At 55.6% G+C, this 20,220-nt stretch overlaps 2 protein-coding genes across 2 annotated transcripts; one reads left to right on the top strand and one right to left on the bottom strand.

Annotated features, from left to right (window-relative positions):
• Nucleotides 1-1,138: 1,138 nt before the first annotated feature.
• LOC102461746 (transcobalamin-1) lies at nt 1,139-9,421 on the bottom strand. Its single transcript, XM_006110306.4, has 9 exons — nt 9,271-9,421; nt 7,798-7,980; nt 6,280-6,429; nt 5,892-6,044; nt 5,596-5,774; nt 4,645-4,831; nt 2,522-2,711; nt 1,642-1,760; nt 1,139-1,422 (listed from the first exon to the last, which is right to left on the bottom strand). The coding sequence occupies exons 1-9, from the start codon at nt 9,344-9,346 to the stop codon at nt 1,361-1,363; spliced, it is 1,299 nt and encodes a 432-aa protein (XP_006110368.2). The 5' UTR covers nt 9,347-9,421; the 3' UTR covers nt 1,139-1,360.
• A 1,482-nt stretch (nt 9,422-10,903) lies between these two features.
• On the top strand, nt 10,904-18,125 carry LOC102448275 (zona pellucida sperm-binding protein 3-like). Its single transcript, XM_075928486.1, has 9 exons — nt 10,904-11,002; nt 13,062-13,240; nt 14,259-14,371; nt 15,363-15,466; nt 15,887-16,058; nt 16,389-16,500; nt 16,770-16,956; nt 17,204-17,446; nt 17,826-18,125. Exons 1-9 carry the CDS (start codon nt 10,933-10,935, stop codon nt 18,080-18,082), a joined length of 1,437 nt encoding a protein of 478 aa, XP_075784601.1. The 5' UTR covers nt 10,904-10,932; the 3' UTR covers nt 18,083-18,125.
• The last annotated feature ends 2,095 nt before the right edge of the window (nt 18,126-20,220 follow it).

Below are 20,220 nucleotides of genomic sequence, written 5' to 3'. Positions count from 1 at the left end.
CAGGCGACTGCCCCCACTGGGTTAAAGTTAGACTGTAATGAGTTTGGGGCATGGCTTGTTTTTTGGTCCTGTGTATGAATAACTAACACACAGACACACCCCCTCTACACACCCACCCCACACACTTTTTTTTCTTTGGGGATGAAAAATCATTTTTCTTTGGAAAACTCTTTCCCACTAGGAATGTGAGTCCATGGCTCGGGGCCCCACTGCTCCCTCACTCTCTGGCTGTATTGTCCCCCCTCCCTAGGCAGGAATCTCAGAGTAGGAGTGGGGGGGCGGGAGGTGAAGAGCCTATGGGAAGACCCATCTGCAAAGACACAGCCCACAGAGCAGAGCCATCTCTAGCCCCGGTTCCTGATCCCAGACTGACACCTCTTGGGTTCTGCTCAGGACACTTGGGGTGTCACAGTCGGGGTGTGTGCGGGGGGTCACTGCTCCTGTCCCCTGTGGGCTGAGCCCACAGCTCTGGCCCATTGCCCTGAAGGCCCAAGGCTGTTTCCAAGGCCTGGGCAAGATGGCCCGGACCCAAGAGGAGAACACCCCATGGACACCTGTAGCTGACCAGATGGGGTTTGAATCTGGAACCCTCGTCACTCATGGCCGGGCCCCCACGGCTAGGGCTGAAGGCTGCATGCCCAGGGTGGCAGCTGTAGGAAAGTTGTCACCTCTCATGTGGATCAGCCACTGGTGGGGAACTTGGACTGAGTGGGGGAGGCACGGAGCCCAGGCAGCGCTTCAGTGGGGGCGTCCAGGCAGAGGGATGGTTAGCTGGGCTCTTAACACCATTAGCCTCTGTTCCCCACCAGCAGCGCTCCCCAGCCTGCCCTGCTACACCACGGGACCTAAGGACCTGCCGCTAACCCTGCTACAGCTAGTGCCAGAGCCAGGGCAATTCCAGGTCTGGGGTCCGACTGACTACCCAGTGCCCCACAGCCAGGGCCCTGGTGGGGGTGGTGACTCCATGGTGAGCCCAGTGCCCGGCTGGCCAAGGCCGTGGATGGGACGGTTGCTCTGGGAGGAGCCCTGCTGCTGTGCTGTGTCCCCAGAGGGAGGGTGCCCGTCGGAGGCCCCGTTACCCACAATCCCACTTTCTCAGCCCCTCTGCTTGCCTGGAATAACCCTCGCGGTGCGGCCGGCTGTTGCAGAGAGTTTATTTCAGGAGCACGTCCCAGACACAAGCAGAGCGTGGGAAGCAGCCACAGAGATGGGACTACAAGACACAGTTGTGCCCAGAGCCTGTCCTGCCTCCTGCACTGGTGGGGGAGTGTCTGGGGCTGCTGATGCGTGAAATCTTGAGACAGTGGAGAGGCCAGGCTAGGAGCACCCGTTGTCCCCAGGCCGGCCAGTGCGCAGGGGCTCAGTATGTGGAGAATCTGACCTCCAGTCTCTCGCCTTGGGAGACGACGTAGTCCCCAGCACCTGGAACGAGAGGAGAGGGAAGGGAAGCTAAATGAGGCAAATGGGGTTAGTGGCCCCTCAGTCCAGTCCCCCAACTCCACGCCAGCCCCTCCCTGTCTGTGTCAGTCTGTCTCCTGGTTCCCATCCCCTTTTGCACCTCCGACCTTCCAGTCTTCCCTCTCCCTCCCAGCTCCTCCCGCCCCACATGGCCCCCTCCCTCGTTCTCCCCAGCAGTCCCACCTTGGTTCAGCGAGGTGCCGTTGCTCAGGAGCTGCCAGTAGGTGCGCTGGTTGTTATCAGCCTGCAGGCCCTGCACGGAGGTGATGTACGGGCCCCAGGAGGTCACCGTGTACGTGAAGCTACAGAGAGACAGAGAGAGTCCTGCTGGAGGCCTGGTTCCCACCGCCTCACGGCCCCACCCCAACCCTCACACCACAGGGGTTGGTAACCCTGGGCACAATGGGCCCAAACCCCCAGGCCACATGAGGGAGCCACTGAGAAGCAGCAGAATAGGCCCCTAGCTGAGCTCTGATCTTCCATCCCAAGGAGACATTGCCCAGCTGAGTGACACAGGGGAACCAACCTTGAGCCCCCTCCTCACTTTAACCTGCCACTGGCAAATTGCTGGCAGTGGGGGCCATGAAGGGTGTGTGGGGGGAGCAGGAGCATTTCCCCATTCTGTGGGATCCCTCCATTTTCCTTGTCTCTGTTGCCCTAGAAGCCCTGCGCTACCACAGGCAACGAATAACACAGGCAAGGGAAGGCATTGCCTTCCCACAGCCGCCCAGCTCTCTGGCCACCCAGGTAGGATGAGGGCTGGGTGGGGTATGGCTGCCCAGCTCTCTGGTTGGCAGGTGCTCCAGCTGGCCACGAAGGGTGGGGCTGCACCACCCACTGGGATGGGTGAGAATAAGGGAACTGGGGATGTTCCGGGGTTGAGGGATTAACCTGGAGGGAAGCAGGCTTGACTCCCTGTGGGTGGGGGGTTGTAGAAGGGGGAGGCTGGAGCTTGCTTTCCCCAGCTGGGCATTCACCCACCCCCATGTGTGTGCTACCATCTAGTCTGCTCTCTGCCACTGTCACCAGCGATAGGGGCTGGTTTGCCAGGCGGAACAGGTACCTGAATTTGCTGGGGTCTGTCGCCTGGGCGACCTCCATCACCTTGAAGAAGACGGAGCCCTGGGGCACAGTGACATTAATGGAGTTGTTGATTATGATGTTCATGTCACTGAATACCGTGTACGTGACACGGATGGTAGGTGGTTGGCTGGTTGGTGTGGTAGGCTGGGGAGTGGACAAGGGGAGGTTATCTGTGTGGGGAGGAAGAGAAGAGAGGGTGAAGAGCAGTCACACATACCCAGGAGGAAGCACGTCTCCCTCTTCAGGGAACCACGTTCAGAGTCCACATGTACAATTGGGCAGGATAAATGAACCTCTCCCCCCCCCCACTGATCATAGAATCATAGAATACTAGGACTGGAAGGGACCTCGAGAGGTCATCGAGTCCAGTCCCCTGCCCTCATGGCAGGACCAAATACTGTCTAGACCATCCCTGATAGACATTTATCTAACCTACTCTTCAATATCTCCAGAGATGGGGATTCCACAACCTCCCTGGGCAATTTATTCCAGTGTTTGACCACCCTGACAGTTAGGAACTTTTTCCCAATGTCCAACCTAAACCTCCCTTGCTGCAGTTTAAGCCCATTGCTTCTTGTTCTATCCTCAGAGGCCAAGATGAACAAGTTTTCTCCCTCCTCCTTATGACACCCTTTTAGATACCTGAAAACTGCTATCATGGCCCCCCTCAGTCTTCTCTTTTCTAAACTAAACAAGCCCAATTCTTTCAGCCTTCCTTCATAGGTCATGTTCTCTAGACCTTTAATCATTCTTGTTGCTCTTCTCTGGACCCTCTCCAATGTCTCCAGATGCCCCGGGGGAATGAACAGAACAGGCAATCAATGTTGAGTCAGTGTGAAATCTGTACAGGAAGCAGTATGGGGTCAGTGGAAACTTTACCAACATTTTTCAAGGCAGAAAAATGTCCAAACTGGACATTTTGGGCTTTTCAAACTCAACCAACTTTTTAGTAAATTTGCAAAAAGAAAAAAAAATACCCATGGGAAGTTGGTAATTCTTAGCATTTTGAAGTTATCAAAAGGAAACATTTTTATTGATCCAAACAGAAAAAAAAATGTTTGTTTGTTTGTTGGATTTTCAGTTTGTGAAAATGTTTGAGATTTCTTTGCCTTTCCAACCTCATCTGTTGTTATGGCCAAGCACAACAGGGTTCAAAAAAGAAGTAGACACATTCATGGAGGAAAGGTCCTTCCATGGCTTAGCCAGGATGAGCAGAGATGGTATTTCTAGCCTCTGTTTGTCAGAAGCTGGGAATGGCTGACAAGGGAGGGATCACTTGATTGCCTGTCCTGTTCATTCCCTCTGGGGCATCTGGCACTGGCCAGTCAGGAGACAGGACACTGGTCTAGATGGGCTTTTGGTCTGACCCAGTCTGACTGTTCTTATTTAGGATGGGAACATTTTTTGAAATGTCCAAAATTCGTATGGGATGGGAAACCATTTCCCACCCAACCCTTGCTACATAAGCTCCTGTCTGCCTTAGATACCTTAAATGGCCCCTATCACTCTTAACACTGCCCCCCTCCCGGCAGGGCAGTGCTATTAGCTACATTGTACAGATGGGAAAGTGAGGCACGGTGCCACTCTGCATCTGCGCAGCCATAATGGTGAGTCTCAGAGCCTGGATTCTGATGTTGGGTTTGAGCTCCAAGGCTAAAAATAGCAGCATAGACATTAGGGCGTGGGCTGGAGCCAGGGCTTTGAGACCCAGCCCCTTTGCCGGATTTCAGAACCCATGCTCTGGCCTGAGCCTGAGCTATTTCTAGCCCCCCAGCATGAGCCCTACAACCCCTGTCAGTTGACCCAGGTTCTGACTCTTCCTGCCACAGGGTTCTGGGTTTTTCTGTGTAGACTCACCCTTACTGACTGGCCCAGGCTGAGCACAAAGCTAAATACAGGTCTTTAAAATTCCAGGTAAGTGCCCTAGCCACTAGACCACCCTTCCTCTGCATGTTTGAAAGAGCTCTGTTTATCAATAGCACCTGAGCCCCCTGCCCCCAGATGTGCCTGGAAGCTACCAGTTCTCACAGCCTGTGCTGGCAGATTTGGACCTTTGGACTTAGCCTCCCTAGACGTAGCCAGCATTTGGTCTGCTCTTCTTACCGGGGTCCTTGGAGCAAGTGAGCCGACGCACATCCAGGTAGGTCTTGTTCTCCAGGGAAGGCAGGATCTGGGAAGCGGCCATGGGGTTATTGAATGTGTCTTTGGGAAGCTCCTCCAGGACCCTGCGCAGAGTCTGGGGGCAGCTCCAGGCCCCGGGTTTGAGGTACCTGGAGGAGACGGACAAGGCCTGTGGAGGATAGAGAGGAAGACGGGGTTACCTGCTGGGGCCTGGCTGCCCACACCCACCATGGCAGCTATAGAGGACAAGGCTGTGAGGAAAGGCAGCTGTGAAGGGGCAACGGGAACACGTACAGATAGCCCAGCAGACAGGAGTGGGACTTAGACTGGGGCAAGATCTGGCCCATCAAGCCTTTCAATGTGGCCGTGGCCCAACCCACTGGTTCTGCAGGTAGTGAGCAGGTCCAGGGCTCAGAACAGTTGGCTGCTCCATCGGCTTCTCTGTGCTGGTAGGAGGGGGAAACTTTGTGCTCTCTGAACCCCCTCCTTCAACCAATCTCCCTCTCAGACCCTACTCCCTCTCCTGTACCCCTACCCAGAGCTCCCTTCTGCACCCAACCTCCATCCCAGACTTGCACCCCCTCCATAGAAAAGTGCGGCCTTTGACCACTTACCAAAATTTTGGTGTGGCCCCTATCAAAAATTATTGCTCACCCCTGACTTAGACAGAAGCGAGGGATATTTAAGGCCTTCTCTCAGCAAAGGAATTTGGAGCCCAATCCTCTGCTCGCTCTCTCTGGCATTGAGAGCTGCCTCCATTTACATTAATATGGGGTTGTTAGCTCTGGAACCTACTGATGACACCACTTGCTGCTGTTAACTTAGCTGCCTTATCCAGCTACTCTGCTGTTGTGGGGAGGGGCTTTGGGTTGTGGGTGAAGCTAGACTTCAGCCCCACCTCCACTGATTCCCAGTGAGACTCTGGTCCCTCACCTGCATGGCCCAGCCCGTGCTGTAGATGTTCCCGATCACTCCATCACTTTTCTTCTCAGCCAGCATTTTGTTCACTAGCCACTGCACGTTCTCTCTGAGCTTCTTAGTCACCTTCGCGGGGAGGGGCCGCCCTGTGGTCTGCAGGCAGATCTGAGCTAGGATCGCCACTGCTGCCGTGTCTGTGGGGATGGGAGAAGCTGCTCAGATGGGACAGGTTCATCCCAGCGCTGACCCCACAGAGACAGTCACATGGACTGTTGCCCTGTAGGTATGGGAGTCTGTGTGCTTTTACCCACCCACGGAGAACTGGCCGCTGAGGTAATACTTCTTTTGGTCCGGGCTGAGGAGGACGCTGGCTCTGGCTGGCGAGAGGCGGCCGTTCAGCTGGCATAGGGCCAGCACATCCAAGCTGAGCTGGTAGAAGTTGGTCAAAGGGTTGCCATGGATCACTGAGGTGGAGAGAACCCAAGGGACACCTGTTAGCTACAGACATACAGACTGGGGCCAGGACAGAAGGGACAGACATACAGACTGGGGCCAGGACAGAGGGTGTGGGTTGGAGAAAAGGGCCTGAGAGAGGGAGACACAGAGAGATGGGGGGGGGGGAGATGGGAGAGTACCACTAGGAGGGGGGGCTATTGAGCCAGGCAGGGTCTCCCCTCCCCTCCCACCTTGGCTCCTCACCTATGTTCTGCAACTCATCCTTGAACTTCTGCTCCAGGAGCTGCACCAGGTTGATGGTGGAGTTATTTGCGGAGACCTGCCGGGGGTTGGAGCAGGAGGCCCGTTGAGCCAGGATATGGAGGGCCACCTGGCCCGAGGAGAAGGACTTGGCTGAAAAGCAGCACACCAGGGATGGGTCAGTGAGGCTAGCCAGGCTCCAAACCTCCCCTGTGCTTCCTGCCCCAGCCTCTACCTCTGCCTCCCTGCCTCTGCCTCTGCCTCCCTGAACCTCACCTCACGTTGGGTCTGTGGCTTTCTGCCCTCACTCCATCAGTCTGCCTGCCTGTCTCTCTGTTTTCCTTCTCATCTCCCTTCAGTGTCATGCTTTTCAGAAGGGAGGAGCAGTTTCAATACCAGGGCTGCATTTAGACTGGCAGGTTTTTCCGCAAAAGCAAACTTGCCAGCTGTCTACACTGGCCACTTGAATTTCCTCAAGAACACTGACGATCTCATGTAAGATTGTCAGTGTTCTTGCGGAAATACTATGCTGCTCCCGTTTGGGCAAAAGCCCTCTTGCGCAAATGCTTTTGCGCAAGAGGGCCAGTGTAGACAATGCAGTACTGTTTTGTGCAAAAAAGCCCCGATGGCAAAAATGGCGATCGGAGCTTTCTTGCGCAAAACCACGTCTAGATTGGCACAGACGCTTTTCCGCAAAAAGCACTTTTGCGGAAAAGCATCCGTGCCAATCTAGACACTCTTTTCCGAAAATGCTTTTAATGGAAAACTTTTCCGCTAAAAGCATTTGCGGAAAATCATGCCAGTCTAGACGCAGCCCAGCGTTGTACCTGAGGGAGGTGCTACTGGATGTGAGGAGGTGGGGGTGGTAGTTGGTGGGGTGCTTGGGCATGGGGAAATGGTGTCTCTCTCGGGCACCTGTGGGGTCACCTGTATTTTGCTGAGAGTTGCATGTTTGGGGGATGGTTGTGTCACAACCGGCTCAAAGCAGGACCCGCCCCAACAAAATCATCCCAGCCAGGGCTTTGTCAGGATGGGCCTTAAAACCTCAACGGCTGGAGATTCCACCACTTCCCATTCCAGTGCTCCCCCACCCTCCCAGGGAAATAGCTTTTCCTAGTATCCAACCTAGACCTCCCCCACTACAACTTGAGACCCTTGCTCCTCATTCTGCCATCTGTCACCACTGAGACCAGCCTCTCTCCATCCTCTTTGGACCCCCCTTCAGGGAGTTGAAGGCTGCTATCAACATCCTCCCCCCCCCCCACACTTTTCTGTTCTGCAGACTAAATAAACCCAGTTCCTCAGTCTCTGCTCATGAGTCATTTACCCCACCCCCTAATCACTTTCCGGGCTCTGGCTTTATATGTGTGGTTGTTTGGGGACCTCACACGCAATGGGGGTTGCTGGGTTGGGAGGGCAGGTTCTTTTTGGGGGCAGTGCCAGAGTCCCATGTGCCTGCTGGGGGGTTGTGTGAGGGGAAGGGACAGGAACAGAATGGGGGAGGAGAGGCAGAGCCCTCACCAGCTCGCTGCACCGCATCCTGGCTCAGCTTCTTCAGCATGTCCTGCTCAACGCGCTTGTTGTGGTCCTGGGCCAGCCGCAGGGCGATCAGGATGCTGGGATTCGGGGGGACTTTAGGATCCACTGAATAGATCATCTTCCTTTGCAGATCCCTCACCAGAGGGCGCTCCTTGTCGCTCACAGCTGGCGGGGCAAGGATCATACAGGGGTAGTCAGAGATGGGGGCCTATAGGTCTGCCTCCCCCCCCTCAGGCCTCAGAACCGGCTGAAGGGGGATGCAAGGCCCTGGGCATCAGCCAGGAGGAAGTTAACACACCCAAATTCTTGCCCCCCTGATCACACCCCATTTCTAGGCCCATCTTCATCAGCCCCCACATCTCTTCGTGACCAACCCCCAGCCTCCCTAGCATTATGGCTATATCCAGAGGCTCTGCCCAGGTTGTTTCCACCTGGTGAGGGGAGGGCCCGGTCTCTGCAGGCCCTAGATAGATGGCTGTGAGTCTGACACCTGAGCCAGTCTCTCCCGTGCCCAGTGCCAGCACAGCTCCTGTGGCAGGTCACCTGCATCCTGGCCCAGAGGCAGCTGCATCCTTGACCCGCCCCCTCCAGTTCCTCCTCCCCGGGTGCCATGTGTGGCATTTCCCAGGTCAGCAGCAATGGGAAGGGAGAGGCCACCCTGACCTGCATGGCAGGGACAATGAGGCTATTGTGAAGGGAGGCAGTAGGAAGGGAAACTCCCCAGGGAACTGGACAGAGCAGCTTCCAGCAGCTTCCAGGGTGTCTGGTTGATAGCTACACGGAGGGCTGGACCGAGCCGGCCAGACCGAGCCATTCCAGAGCTCCGGGCAGACAATTTAATTGCGCCCTGGGTTGGGGAAGGGCGCATGCACAGTCCCACCCCCTTGCTGGTAGTGGCAGAACGCACGTGCCCGGCCCAGCCCAGCCCGGCTACCACCACTGGTATGTGACCCATGGCCGTCTGGGGTGGGCTGAGCCTGGCCGTGCAGGGCCCCGCGGCCACAGGGGGAAGGGTGCTGCTGGCTGGCATTGCGGGGGATAACACGGCCCCCGCCCCGGGCGGCCGCTGCGGGGTGGCCGATTGGGAGCTGCATGGGAGCTGCTGCAGCCCGCAATCCGGGAGCCGCATACCTTACATCCCTTACAGCTGCCATCAGTTGCCCCCCATAGGTTGGCATCCCGGGCAGTTGCCTGGCTAGCCCATGCCTTAATCAACTCTGGCTACACAGCATTGGCTATTCGGCACACGGGTGTGGGCAGCAGACACGCCTGGAGCAGCTCATCGCCTGTGAAAAGCAGGCTGTGCCCACGCTGCAGGGTGTAGCTACCTGTGCCGACGGAAGCCTCTGGCAGGGAGGGGCAGTGGGGGAAAGGAGAAAGGCTCCCTTCCCGCTGCTCCCCAGGGTCACACCACCCAGGGGAGGGGAAGGGGCACAGGCTATATGACTCACTCACCACAGCCCTGGCACAGCCCCCCAGGGGCCAGGAACAGGAGCAGGAGCCCGGCTAGTGGGATCATCACAGACCTCATCCTCCCTCCGTCTCTGGTCTCTCCCTGGTCTCTCCCTGGCTGTGCTGGGACCTGGTATTTATCAGCTGGAAGGAGGCGGGGACACCCTGGCTTGCCTCACTCAGCTGCTTTCCTGGAGCAGAGGGGAGACATTGAGTAATGCCCAGCAGCGTGGGCAGGTCTGTGCCCTGGGGGGAGGGCTCAGAGACAGCTGGGCCTAACAGACCACAACTCCCTCCTTCTGGCCTCTGGGTGCTGCCAGGTGCTGCCAGCTGGCACCTGAGACCTTGATGGAACATTCCCATTCACATCCCTTCCCCCAGAGTCACTTCGTGTCCACGGCCCTGGGTCACATCTCACTGTAGGGCTGTGAGATCAGACTTGGGTGGCACTTCTTCCTGGACACACAGACACCATGGGCCACCAGGACAACACAGAGCAAATGTGGGGTTTTATCCCTTCCTAGTTCATTATGTGTAGACACTCCTGGCCTTTGGCTGGGGGGCATGGTAGGGAGCCCTGGGCTAGGAGAGCAGATGGCAGCAGTGTGGGATTGAGGGGCCTTGGCAGAGCTGTGGGGTGAGATGAGGGCTGGGGAGACTGGGTTGGGATGGAGGCTCATAGAGAAGTGTATGGCAGGGGTCCCAGGGCAGGGACAGCAGGGGTGTAGGGTCAGGTTTGACAGGCATGGGCAGAGTTGGATGGGGCTCATGATGGTGTAACCACCAGGTAGATTTGAACCAGGGATCTATGGAGCTGACTATAGGAGCCTCTACCCTTTGAGTTAAAAGCCCACTGGCTCTCAGCCCATTCTATAGAGGTCTCTTGATCTTAACTGTTGCTGTGGTCTAGCTGCCACTGGATGGGACAGTGAACCACACTTGGGCTATGTCTACACTAGCAGCTTCTTGCGCGAATAATATGCAAATGAGGCTAAGCGTGGAATACCGCCAAGCCTCATTTGCATACCTAATGAGCCACCATTTTTTTCAGAAGAGGCTCTTGCGTAAGGAGTGTCTACACTGCCCCCTCTTGTGCAAGAAAACCCTCTTGTGCAACGCCGTTACACCTATTACTTGTCAGGAAGAACAGCGTTGCACAAGAGGGTTTTTCTTGCCTAAGAAGGGGCAGTGCCTCAGTTTCCCTTTCATACAACAGGAGTGATCATCCCTTCCTCACTCACCACAGGGAGAGCTAGCTCCTGTGTCTGTGCACAGCACTAGTTGAGCCTGGGGGAGTGCGGTATCAAGGCTTTGCCCCTGAGTGTTTTCAAATGCTAGGGGGATACGGGGAAATAATGGGCTGACATTTTAGAAAGTCTCTTACACAAGAAAGGGGGCAGCTTTTAACTCACCAGGGACAGGGCAAGTTACCACCCCTGGGAACTGAACTGACAGCAGCAAGGGTACAGGATGATGTCTGCTCACTACAGCCCTCCGGGCCTGAGCTGCCCACTTCCCCCTGCTCCTATCAAAGGGGCAGAGGGCTGGAGTGGGGCTGTGGCTAATGGTGGAATCACAGACACCTGCGTGCTGCTTCCCCCATATAAAACCAGCCAGTGCGGGCAGCTGCTCCTCATGAGGCTGTTGCCTGAGGGGGAGCAGAGGATGGGTGTTCCTGTAGGCTGCTGGGCTTTGTTCCTCTTAGTTGCTGGTGTGTGGGCTCAAAATGCTTCAGGTAAAGTGTGAGTGGGGGTGGTGGCGGCAAACTGAGCTGCTTGCTTGGGTCGGGGGGGACTAAACTGAGCTGCTTGCTGTAGCCGATCCTCCAGCTGTGGGGTTTTTGACTCTGTGCTGCTCAGTGGGCAGAGCCGGACCCAGGTCCTGTTGCTCATGTGTTTTCTTGGCAAGGAGAGCCAGGGCTCACCTGTTAGGAATGTCCTGGGCTGCTGCTCAGTGACTCACCTGCTAGCAGACTGCCTATGCAGCTTCACTTCCTCCTGGCCCCTGTGGGGAAACTCCAGTCTCTCCCCAGCTGTGGGGTGTGGAAGTTGCTCCACTTGCCAGTTTGTGGCTGTAAACTCCCTCCTTGGGCAGCCTCTTGAGGGCTTAAATAGCCCCTTAGTTCATGTAGTGTTGGCTCCAGACTACTTGGAGGCACAAGATGGGTGAATCCCTCCACCTGGGTCTTGATGGCTCAGTAAAAGATCCTGCCCCTCTCTCTAACATTGCTGTAAAATGGAGGCAGCTGTTGAAAGGCAGGCTCTCCTACAGTGCTCAGACGGCTGGGGTCTGCTGTAACTGATCCACCCACCTCCTACCCCTTGACTTGGTCCCGGCAGGGTAGGTCTGAGTGGTTCTTCCTTTCTTAGACCTGCTCCCTCCAAGGACACCACACTGGGTTTTAGTGGCAGCAATGAGGCCATGGCAAAGGTTCCTGTTGTGGTGACTACTTGGTACCTCCGGTTGTATGGAATCTGTAACAAACTGCCAGTTGGCTGTCCCCCTCTGCCCACTTGTGGGGTGGCGTGACCTAGTGGCTAGAGCAGCTGGAGGCTCTGAGTCAGGGGCCTGGAGTTCTATTCCTGCCCTGTAGGTGTGACCTGGCAACATGGTATGATGCTGTTAGTGGCACTGCTGCTCCTGGATGTCTCTTTAGGCCCTTCAAGAGTTAATGTTAGCATTTTCTGCTGCCTCTACCCCGGCTTTACCAGCACCTGTCACAGGTGGAGTAACCTGCTGGCTTACATAGAGCTTCCTTGTTCCTTGTTCCTCTCCCGTGCTAGGGGATTGAAGGCAGCTGACTGGTATTTCAGCTCTGGGGTTGGTAGTTCCTAGCCCAGCTGGGCTCCTGATTCCATTCACCTAAAGGGTGAGATTTCCTGGAGGCCTGTCCCTGCTGGAGTAGGAAGACATGGAAAACTGAGGCAGTTGGAGGCCTAATCTGGGCAGACTGGGGGGCCAGATCTTAGTCTTAAGTCAAGGTACACTGGCAAAAGCCCTAGTGTAGCTCCAGCTGACAATTCTCAGCGCGTCTATTGCATGAGCGCACATTGTTCTGGGAGGTTGTAAGTCTACTTGCAGGCCAAACATCTGTTGGCGTAAGCCAAGCCTGCACAAATGGGCTTTGCTGCAGCGGTGCATCACAAATAGTGTGGCAGAGCTCTGAGTCCCCATGGACCCTGCATGTCCTCAGGCTGCCATGGCAGCTCAGAGCCATCTCTCCACAGGGGCCCCTAAGCTGCCGTAGGTTTCACAGGACAGCCTGGCTCCTTCTAATGAGATGCAAGGAATATGCCAGCTTCTGTGATGGCTCCTCCAAACTAGGTCACTGAGCCACTTCTGCTGCTGACACAGGGCTGCTTCATCTTGCCATGTTGTCCCCACCTACTCCCCAGGAGTAGTACTAGTCCACACCCCTGGATTGCAGTAACCAGGGGCTGGGCTGGTGGGTCATGGGCTGTTCTCCCTCTTCCTCTGCTGCGCCCCCCCTCCCCCCACTCCAATCTCTGCTGCTAGCATAGATCTGGTAGCTGGAGCTAGGGAGGTGCCAGGGCGAGTGGACAGTCTCTTGGGCACAAGCCAAGTGTCTGTTTGGCATGGAGTGGAAGGAGCACACTGGATGTGGCTATTGGGAGCAGCTGGAATTCTGGCCCTGAGCAGTGCAGTGATGTGACTTATCCCGTGTTACTGAGCATGTCTGGGTATCCCTGGCCTGCTCCCAGGCACAGTCTCTGGGGGTGTTGTGTCTGGAGGATGCTGGGGCTGTGGAGTAACCCGGTGTGCCCCATCTGCAGTGTCAGTGGTGTGTGGCAGCTCACGGCTTCAGATCATGGTGCCGGCGGATCTCTTTGGGAACGGCGTGCCCATCACTGACAGGGAGCTGATGCTGGGGGCTGGCTGTGCTGTGACTGATGTTGGGGAAGAGACCTTCCAGCTGGACTACCTGCTATTGGCATGCGGGGCCACCATGGAGGTGAGAGCAGAGACCAGTGTGGGCTGGGTATGCAGGTGGGGGAGGTCAGTCTCTCCCCTTACTGAGCACAGCCTGGCTTCAATTATCAGCCCTCCTGAGCTTCCCTCTCCCCTCAGGGGTACCAGGCCTCTGCATTCACTCACTGCACTGGGCCCAGAGCAGACTCACTGCTGTGAAGGTCTCCCTGAGTCGGGATACAGCCTGTCCCATACAGGAGAGGACTAATAGGGGATGTCTTGGAGCAAGCCCTTGGGTGCCTGGGGGGGAAGGTGTTGCGGTATCTGGGGAACCCACAGCACCCCACGTCCTGGCTGCAGCCAAACCAGGGAAGGGTGCACCGCCAGGGCTGTGGGTGCTTAGTGTTGTAGTAACACCGCGGATCTGTGAATGCTGGGTGGGGAAATCTCTTGGGTAACTGCTGCCTTCCTCAGATGGCCCCAGGTTCCTGCATTCACAGGAAGAAGCAGTGAGTGGGCTGGTGTAAGGCGGGAAGATACTGGCCTTGGTGAGCTCTAGGTACTACTAGTCCCAGCTGTGCCCCTGTGGGAAGGGACCCTGTGTCTGTTTTCCCCCACCTAGGGAAGTGACTAAGGGGAAGGATGCAAGGGTTTAATGCACAGATCCCATGTGAGGAGATGCTCAGGTAGCAGGTACTACTGGAACCTCTGCTAGGGTAGCGTATGTCGTACAGAGGCGGAGTCCTCTTGCTCCTGGTAACAGCACCAGGAGCAGGAGCTAGACTCAAGCTCTGACGTTGCTATGGCAGCAGTGAAGTGACACTCTAGTGATGTCTCCCTGCCCTGTGCCTGGCAGGGCTAGAGGGTTGTGGGGGCCGGAGCTTGTGCTCTGAGGTGTCTCCGATGGCGTAGGCCCCCTGCTGGCTGGTCACTGCTGCTACCCTGCTGGGCTCTGCCTGGACAGACTCCCATGCTGCTGGGTGGATGGAGCAGATGCAGGCTGAGTAGCTGCAGGTGAGGGGAGGAAGATCCTGACCCTTGGCTCTGTTTGCTCTGCCCAGCTCCTCCCTGACACCATCCACTACAGAAACGTCCTCTACTACAGGCCCTTTGCTCTGGAGGGCGTGAGCCGCGCCAGCGCCTTCTCCCTCCCCATCGACTGCTACTACCCCAGGTGAGCGAGCATCCTCCAGGCAGTGCTGGGGGCTGAACTGCTTCAGGGAAGCAGAGTATCTATCCCCAGGCTAGCTTGCCCTCTTGCTGAGAGTGGCCTTGCTCTATAGGGCTGCTCCACTGAGCCTGCTGCGGCTGGCCTTCCACAACAAAGACTCAGTGCTCCTGGGCCAGTGTCACCATGGTTGGGCATGCAGTCAGTGAGATGCCCAGGTCTGGAAGACTCATGGCTCAGCTTCAGGGATGCAGCTGGTGGGGCCTGATGGTCCATATGACCTGCCTGTTGCCTACACTAGTGCAAAGCTGGCCTGTGGGTACTAGGTCAATACATCTGGGCTGTGTCTAGACTGGCCAGTTTTTCCTGAAAATCAGCTGCTTTTCTGGGGAAAACTTGCCAGCTGTCTACACTGGTCACTTGAATTTCCGCAAAAGCACTGACTTCCTACTGTAAGAAAAGCTTTGCGCAAAAAGGCCAGTGTAGACAGCTCAGACTTGTTTTCTGCAAAAAAGCCCCAATCGCAAAAATGGCAATCAGGGCTTTTTTGCGGAAAAGTGCATCTAGATTGGCATGGACGCTTCTCAGCAAAAAGTGCTTTTGTGGAAGAGTGACAATCTAGATGCTCTGTTCCAAAAATGCTTTTAACAGAGAACTTTTCTGTTAAAAGCATTTCCAGAAAATCCTGCCAATCTAGACACAGCCCTGGTGAGGCAGGTGTGGAGAGCAAAGCACAAGGGCTCACGTGTCTCAGCTGGCCGCTTCACTGCAGCTCAGCTCTGGCAACCCCAGTCTTGGCCTGACGTCTCTAGAGCCACCTCCCCCACTTCTCTATGAAACGGGAGTCCTGCTGGGATTTACCTCCGATTGTAGGGGAGCGGGGTGGGGAAGAGCAAGGGGTTACACAACAGCTGCCAGCATGGGTCCAACAGGGAGTGCCATCAACCAATGGGAGGTCCCGGCTGTGGGGAAACAGGAGTGACTCTCTCTCTTTCAGGTCTGGGAATGTCTCCTCCTCGGGCCTTCAGCCTACCTGGGCCCCCTTCAGCGCCACACTAATGCACAGACAGCGCCTGGACTTTGCCCTGGATGTCTATGACAGTGAGTGCTGGTGTAGTCAGGGGGCCTCCTTAGCTCCTCCTGAGCCTGCGGCTAAATGCCAGCTCCCAGATGTGGAGCTGCCCACTAGCTAGGCTTGTCTCCAGGAGGCAGGCTAGGGGTGGGCTTCCCTACCCATGCATGCACAGCCCATGTTGCCCAAAATGGGGGAACAGCACACCCCAAGTTTGGTCAATGCACATCAGTCCTGTCTCCAGCTCTGCCAATGGCACCCCCTTCTCTTGTCCCACCCTGCAGCCCCTACTATCCTAGCCTTGGATTCCCCCTTGTCCCCTTACTTGTTTTCTTGCTGAGCTCCCCTGCTTTTCACCCTCTTCTGATGCTCCTTGCTAGTCTGGGGGTGGGCAGGCTGGAACAAGAGGGCTCCAGCTGAGACATCCCCTGCATCATCTTTGTCTTCAGGTACCTGGTCCTCCCCCCTGTCTGACCCCATGTCCTACCTTGGTGACCTGATAAACATCCAGGCCTCGGTGAGGACAGGCAGCCATGCACCACTGAAGATCTACATAGACGAGTGTGTGGCCCGGCCAAGTGTGGAGTCCTCTGTGAAATATGAAGTCATCACAGACCATGGGTCAGTGAGGCCGAGGACTCGGAATGGGCTATGGGGTACCAGTTTATCTAGTAGAACTAGGCAACCAAGTCTCCATGGACCAACTAGGAGGGGCGGGATAAGGCTGGGCCTTCTGGGTTAGCAGTGGTGATCTGAATTTGGGGGCTGCTGGCTACTCCAACACTGCTCTGAATCCCCCTGATTGCTTGTCTCTACCCCCTAGGATCTAGGTCATGCCCAGCCTTAGCTGTTTCTCAGGGCCCATATGGACAGTCTGGGAGCTATCCTGGCTCCCATTCAGGAGGCCGGCTGGGGTAAGGCTCTTAGCATCATTCCTCTTCCTCCCTACAGGTGCCTTGTGGACGGGCAGCACAGCCGCTCTCGCTTCCTCACCCCCCGGGGAGACCACTTCCTCCGGTTTCAGCTGGACACGTTTGTCTTCACTGGTGCTTCTAACAACCAGGTCAGTGCAGTGCAGAGGAGGCAGAGGCCTGAGTGGCTTGGAAGTGCATTGACTTCTTTGTATGGGTGGGTGTTAGCCATGTGACATGGTTGCCATCTCTGAGGGACACTCCCACAGTCTCCTGTCTGGTCTCCCTAGGGACACAAGAGCCAGATGTGGGGAGAGGGCTCCCTCAGCCTGATCCCAGGGTAGGCTAAGTTCTGGGCTCTCCCCACCAACCCTCCCCCATGCAGACCCACACCCTGCTGTGACACAGCTCATGCTTTCAGATCTATCTGCTGTGCCACCTGAAGGCAGTAGCTGCTGGCCCTGCCACCCAGCACAACAAGGCCTGCTCCTATGACCCAGCCACTGCAGCCTGGCTCTCCCACGAAGGAGGAGACTGCTCCTGCTGTGCTTCCCCTGCTCACTGTGGGACCAGGAGGCGGCGCCGGCATCTTCCTCAGGACCGGGAAGGTAACATTGCTCCTGGCCCCCAGGCCTGGGTTCTGTAGTGCCTTGGTGGCCTGCAGGAGGCTGGCTGGGATAACCGCTCCCTTGGGTACTCTACTGTCCCTGCTGGGGCTGGGCCTAGCCCTGGTGCCGGGGCTGGCTAGCTGCTGCATGTCCCTGATCCTGTGCTGATAGCTAGTGGGAGCTGGCATTGCAGGAGGAGGTGGGTGAGATCCTGTGTCTACTCAGTGTGGCTGCTCTTTCCCTGTAGGGCTCCTTGGAGAAGTGGACATCCAGCTTGGCCCCATCAAGCTGGCCTCCAATTCCTCTGCTGTGCTGGCCTCTAGCTCCCACACAGCGGCTTCCACAGAGCCTGCCTCAGCCATGCCTGTGGCTGTTGAGGTGTCTTCCACCGTGACTACCTCTGGCATCCCTAAAGCCATCCGCCCAGTCCTGCTGTCCCCAAATCGGGCAGCAAATCCCATTGTGAGAGAGGAAACAAAGGACTCCTCAGGTGAGTGTGCTCAGACCTGTCATGGGGAATGGGAGCTGACTAGACAAACTCCCATGACTCAGTGTAGTCATAGGGAAGGCCATGAGCAGTCTGTCTACTTATTGTCTCCTCACCCAGCCAATTGGCAGAACTAATGGGGTTGCTGACAGGGACTGGTCTAGGCCCCATCTCCTAGCAATCTGTGAGGGAAGATCTTGGCTTGGGCTCGAAGTAGCCCTCCCTACCATGTTCCGTGAGCGGAGTGCTGCCCAGAAGGGGGTAGCAAAAGGAGCATTCCTGGGCTGCTCCCCCAGCTGGAGAACAGCTGAGGCCTGTTGGAATCCAGCTCCTTTGACAAACTTGTGGCCTCTCCGAACACCGCTCTGTTCCCTTCCCGCAGGGCTGCAGCTCCCCTTCTCTGTCACAACCCTGGCCATCGCCGTGATGTCCTCCATCTTCGTCTTCCTGGGGATCCTGGGTTGCTACTGCTCCACAAAGCGCTACCACAGAGGCTACCGGATGGGTGCTGCTGATGCTGCCTTGGGGGAGGCTGGTGCTGTTGCCATGGCACCCACAGCTGCTGGAAACTCCAGTGTAGCATCCAAGAAACCTGGTGCAGTGGTGGCTTCAGCTTGCGGGGAGTCTGGCGCTGTATGAACCTCCAGCCTCTTGAAAAATTAAACCCGTCAGTCAATGGAAATGTGTCTTGTTCCTCAGTGTGGGGGTGAGGTGGGAAGGTATGTGGGGACCCCAGCATCAGGCCAGCTAAAGAAACCTCTTCTGGCCCTGAAGATGAGGCTGGCCATGGTTAAAGTGGGGACACAAGTTGATCACTGAGTCAGGCTTCCAGAAATAAAGGTATCCTCTGAAGGGAGTTCTAATTTCCCCTCTGGACTGGGGGGAAGCTGTTGCTGCGTCAGCGGGGTTTTTTCTCTCCTCCCCCCCCCCCCCCGCCTTGCCCCCAGGATATCTTCCTGTGGAAAACCTGCCACTAGCCACTGTCAGGGCAGCATGGTGGTGAGATTTCATGTCTTCTGATCTAACAACCTCACTGATGGTGGGTGGGAGGGGCAGGGTTTTTTGCTGAGGAAACAGCCCAGAAGAGGAAGCTTCCTCACCTCTGCGTGCCCCCAGTTCCCACTCTCCACTCACTGATCACCTTACACTGATGGTGGCTGGAACTGAAGCTGGGCTGGCCTTAAACCATCTTCCCAATTAGAATCTAGGTCCCCCAAAGGCAGTTAATGGGGGGCTGGCCTTGCAATGAGGTAGCCAAGTTAGTCTGAAACTTAAACAATGAACAGTCTAGTAGCACTTTAAAGACTAACAAGACATGTAGATGGTGGTATGAGCTATTGTGGGCATAACCCACTTCAGATGACTTAAGTATTAAAAATCCAGATCCAAGAATAAGGGGAGGAGAGGGGAAGGGGGGGGGGGGGAGTGAATAGGTTGTTCAAGTAGCTACAGGAGGCTGATAGCACCTCCATTGTTTGGTTAATTAAGTCATTAGGATGTAGAAGGTAGTGTGCCAGCTGTTGTCAGAATGGCATGAACAAGATCACTTCATTTACAAGTTTAAGTTCCCACCCTTCTCTGTGTATTTGGCTTGTGGAATTGGTCTGAAACAACAGGGTGACTTGGAGATTCATTGAGTGTCTGGGCAGGTTAAAACATTCCACAGGTTTGTTTTGCCTTGTCTGATTTGTATCCACTAATTTCCCATACTGTCCAGTTTGCCACTCTCCATGGCAGTGGGGCATTGCTGGCATTTGATGGCATAGATCAATTAGTGGATGTGCAGTTAAATGAGCCCCTGATGTGGTGGCTGCTAATGTTGGGTCCAGTGGTGAAATCATGTGTGTAGACGCATGGGCACTGGAGCTGATTGCAGGGTTGGGTTCCAGGATGATTGACTGGAGGTGTGCTGTGTGGTTACTGGAAAGAATTTGTTTTAGGTTACAGGATTGTCTGTCTGTAGGTGAGGATTGGCCTGTCCCACAAGGCCTGTGAGTAAGGGATCATTTTCCAGGATAGGCTGTAGATGATGCACTGGAGGGCTTTAAGTTGTGGGCTGTGGGTGGTGCCTGTCCAACAACAGAATTCTACTTGTCAACTCAGTATTGTGAGGGTTTAGTGGGTGAGGTACCACTGGTCCTAAGCCAGTCTGCTACTATCCTTTGAGGGTCACAATTCACTGTCTCTCTCTGCAGTGACCTTATCTAAGATCTTCCTTTTTCCACCCCAGCCATGCTCAGAAAGGCATGGATCGGTAGAGCCAGACTAGTAGCTACAATTGTGGATTTTGGCGCTGGTCTCTGCAGCTTAGATGTTAGTGCTGCTGCATCATATCAGCAAGGGAGGGTCTTGCTCTCCTGTGACTAGTAACAGGATGGTTTGTGTGTAAACCTGAGGGCTTTGTCTACATTGGTATGATTTTGCACAAAAGCAGTTGCTTTTGCGCAAAAACTTGCTGCCTGTCTACACTGGTGGAGTTCTTGCACAAGAACACTGATGCTCCCCCTCGAATAAGCCCTCTTGCACAACTGTTCTTGCACAAGAGGCCAGTGTAGACAGGCAACATGAATTTCTTGCACAAGAAAGCCCGATGGTTAAAATGGCCATTGAAGCTTTCTTGCGCAAGAGCATCTACACTGGCACAGGTGCTTTTGCGCAAGAGCACATGCTGGTGTAGATGCCCTCTTGTGCAAAAACTCTTGCATTAAAAGAGTATTTGTGCAAAATCTTGCCGGTGTAGATGTAGCCAAGCTCTTCTACCATCTACTGAGGAACGG

This window comes from Pelodiscus sinensis, chromosome 4 (genome assembly GCF_049634645.1).
Source record: "Pelodiscus sinensis isolate JC-2024 chromosome 4, ASM4963464v1, whole genome shotgun sequence".
Taxonomy (NCBI): Eukaryota; Metazoa; Chordata; order Testudines; family Trionychidae; genus Pelodiscus; species Pelodiscus sinensis.
This window is presented reverse-complemented; position numbering and strand designations above follow the sequence as displayed.

What these genes read in the sequence shown, in the direction of transcription:
- LOC102461746 (XM_006110306.4), bottom strand. Translation starts at nt 9,346, where the DNA reads ATGAGGTCTGTGATGATCCCACTAGCCGGGCTCCTGCTCCTGTTCCTG. An exon ending in GGGGCTGTGCCAGGGCTGTG is followed by an intron (nt 7,981 to 9,270) that starts GTGAGTGAGTCA and finishes TTGCCCCGCCAG; the next exon opens with CTGTGAGCGACAAGGAGCGC. An exon ending in CGGCACCTCGCTGAACCAAG is followed by an intron (nt 1,423 to 1,641) that starts GTGGGACTGCTG and finishes CTCTCGTTCCAG; the next exon opens with GTGCTGGGGACTACGTCGTC.
- LOC102448275 (XM_075928486.1), top strand. Translation starts at nt 10,933, where the DNA reads ATGGGTGTTCCTGTAGGCTGCTGGGCTTTGTTCCTCTTAGTTGCTGGT. An exon ending in GAAGTCATCACAGACCATGG is followed by an intron (nt 16,059 to 16,388) that starts GTCAGTGAGGCC and finishes TCCTCCCTACAG; the next exon opens with GTGCCTTGTGGACGGGCAGC. An exon ending in GGAAACAAAGGACTCCTCAG is followed by an intron (nt 17,447 to 17,825) that starts GTGAGTGTGCTC and finishes CCCTTCCCGCAG; the next exon opens with GGCTGCAGCTCCCCTTCTCT.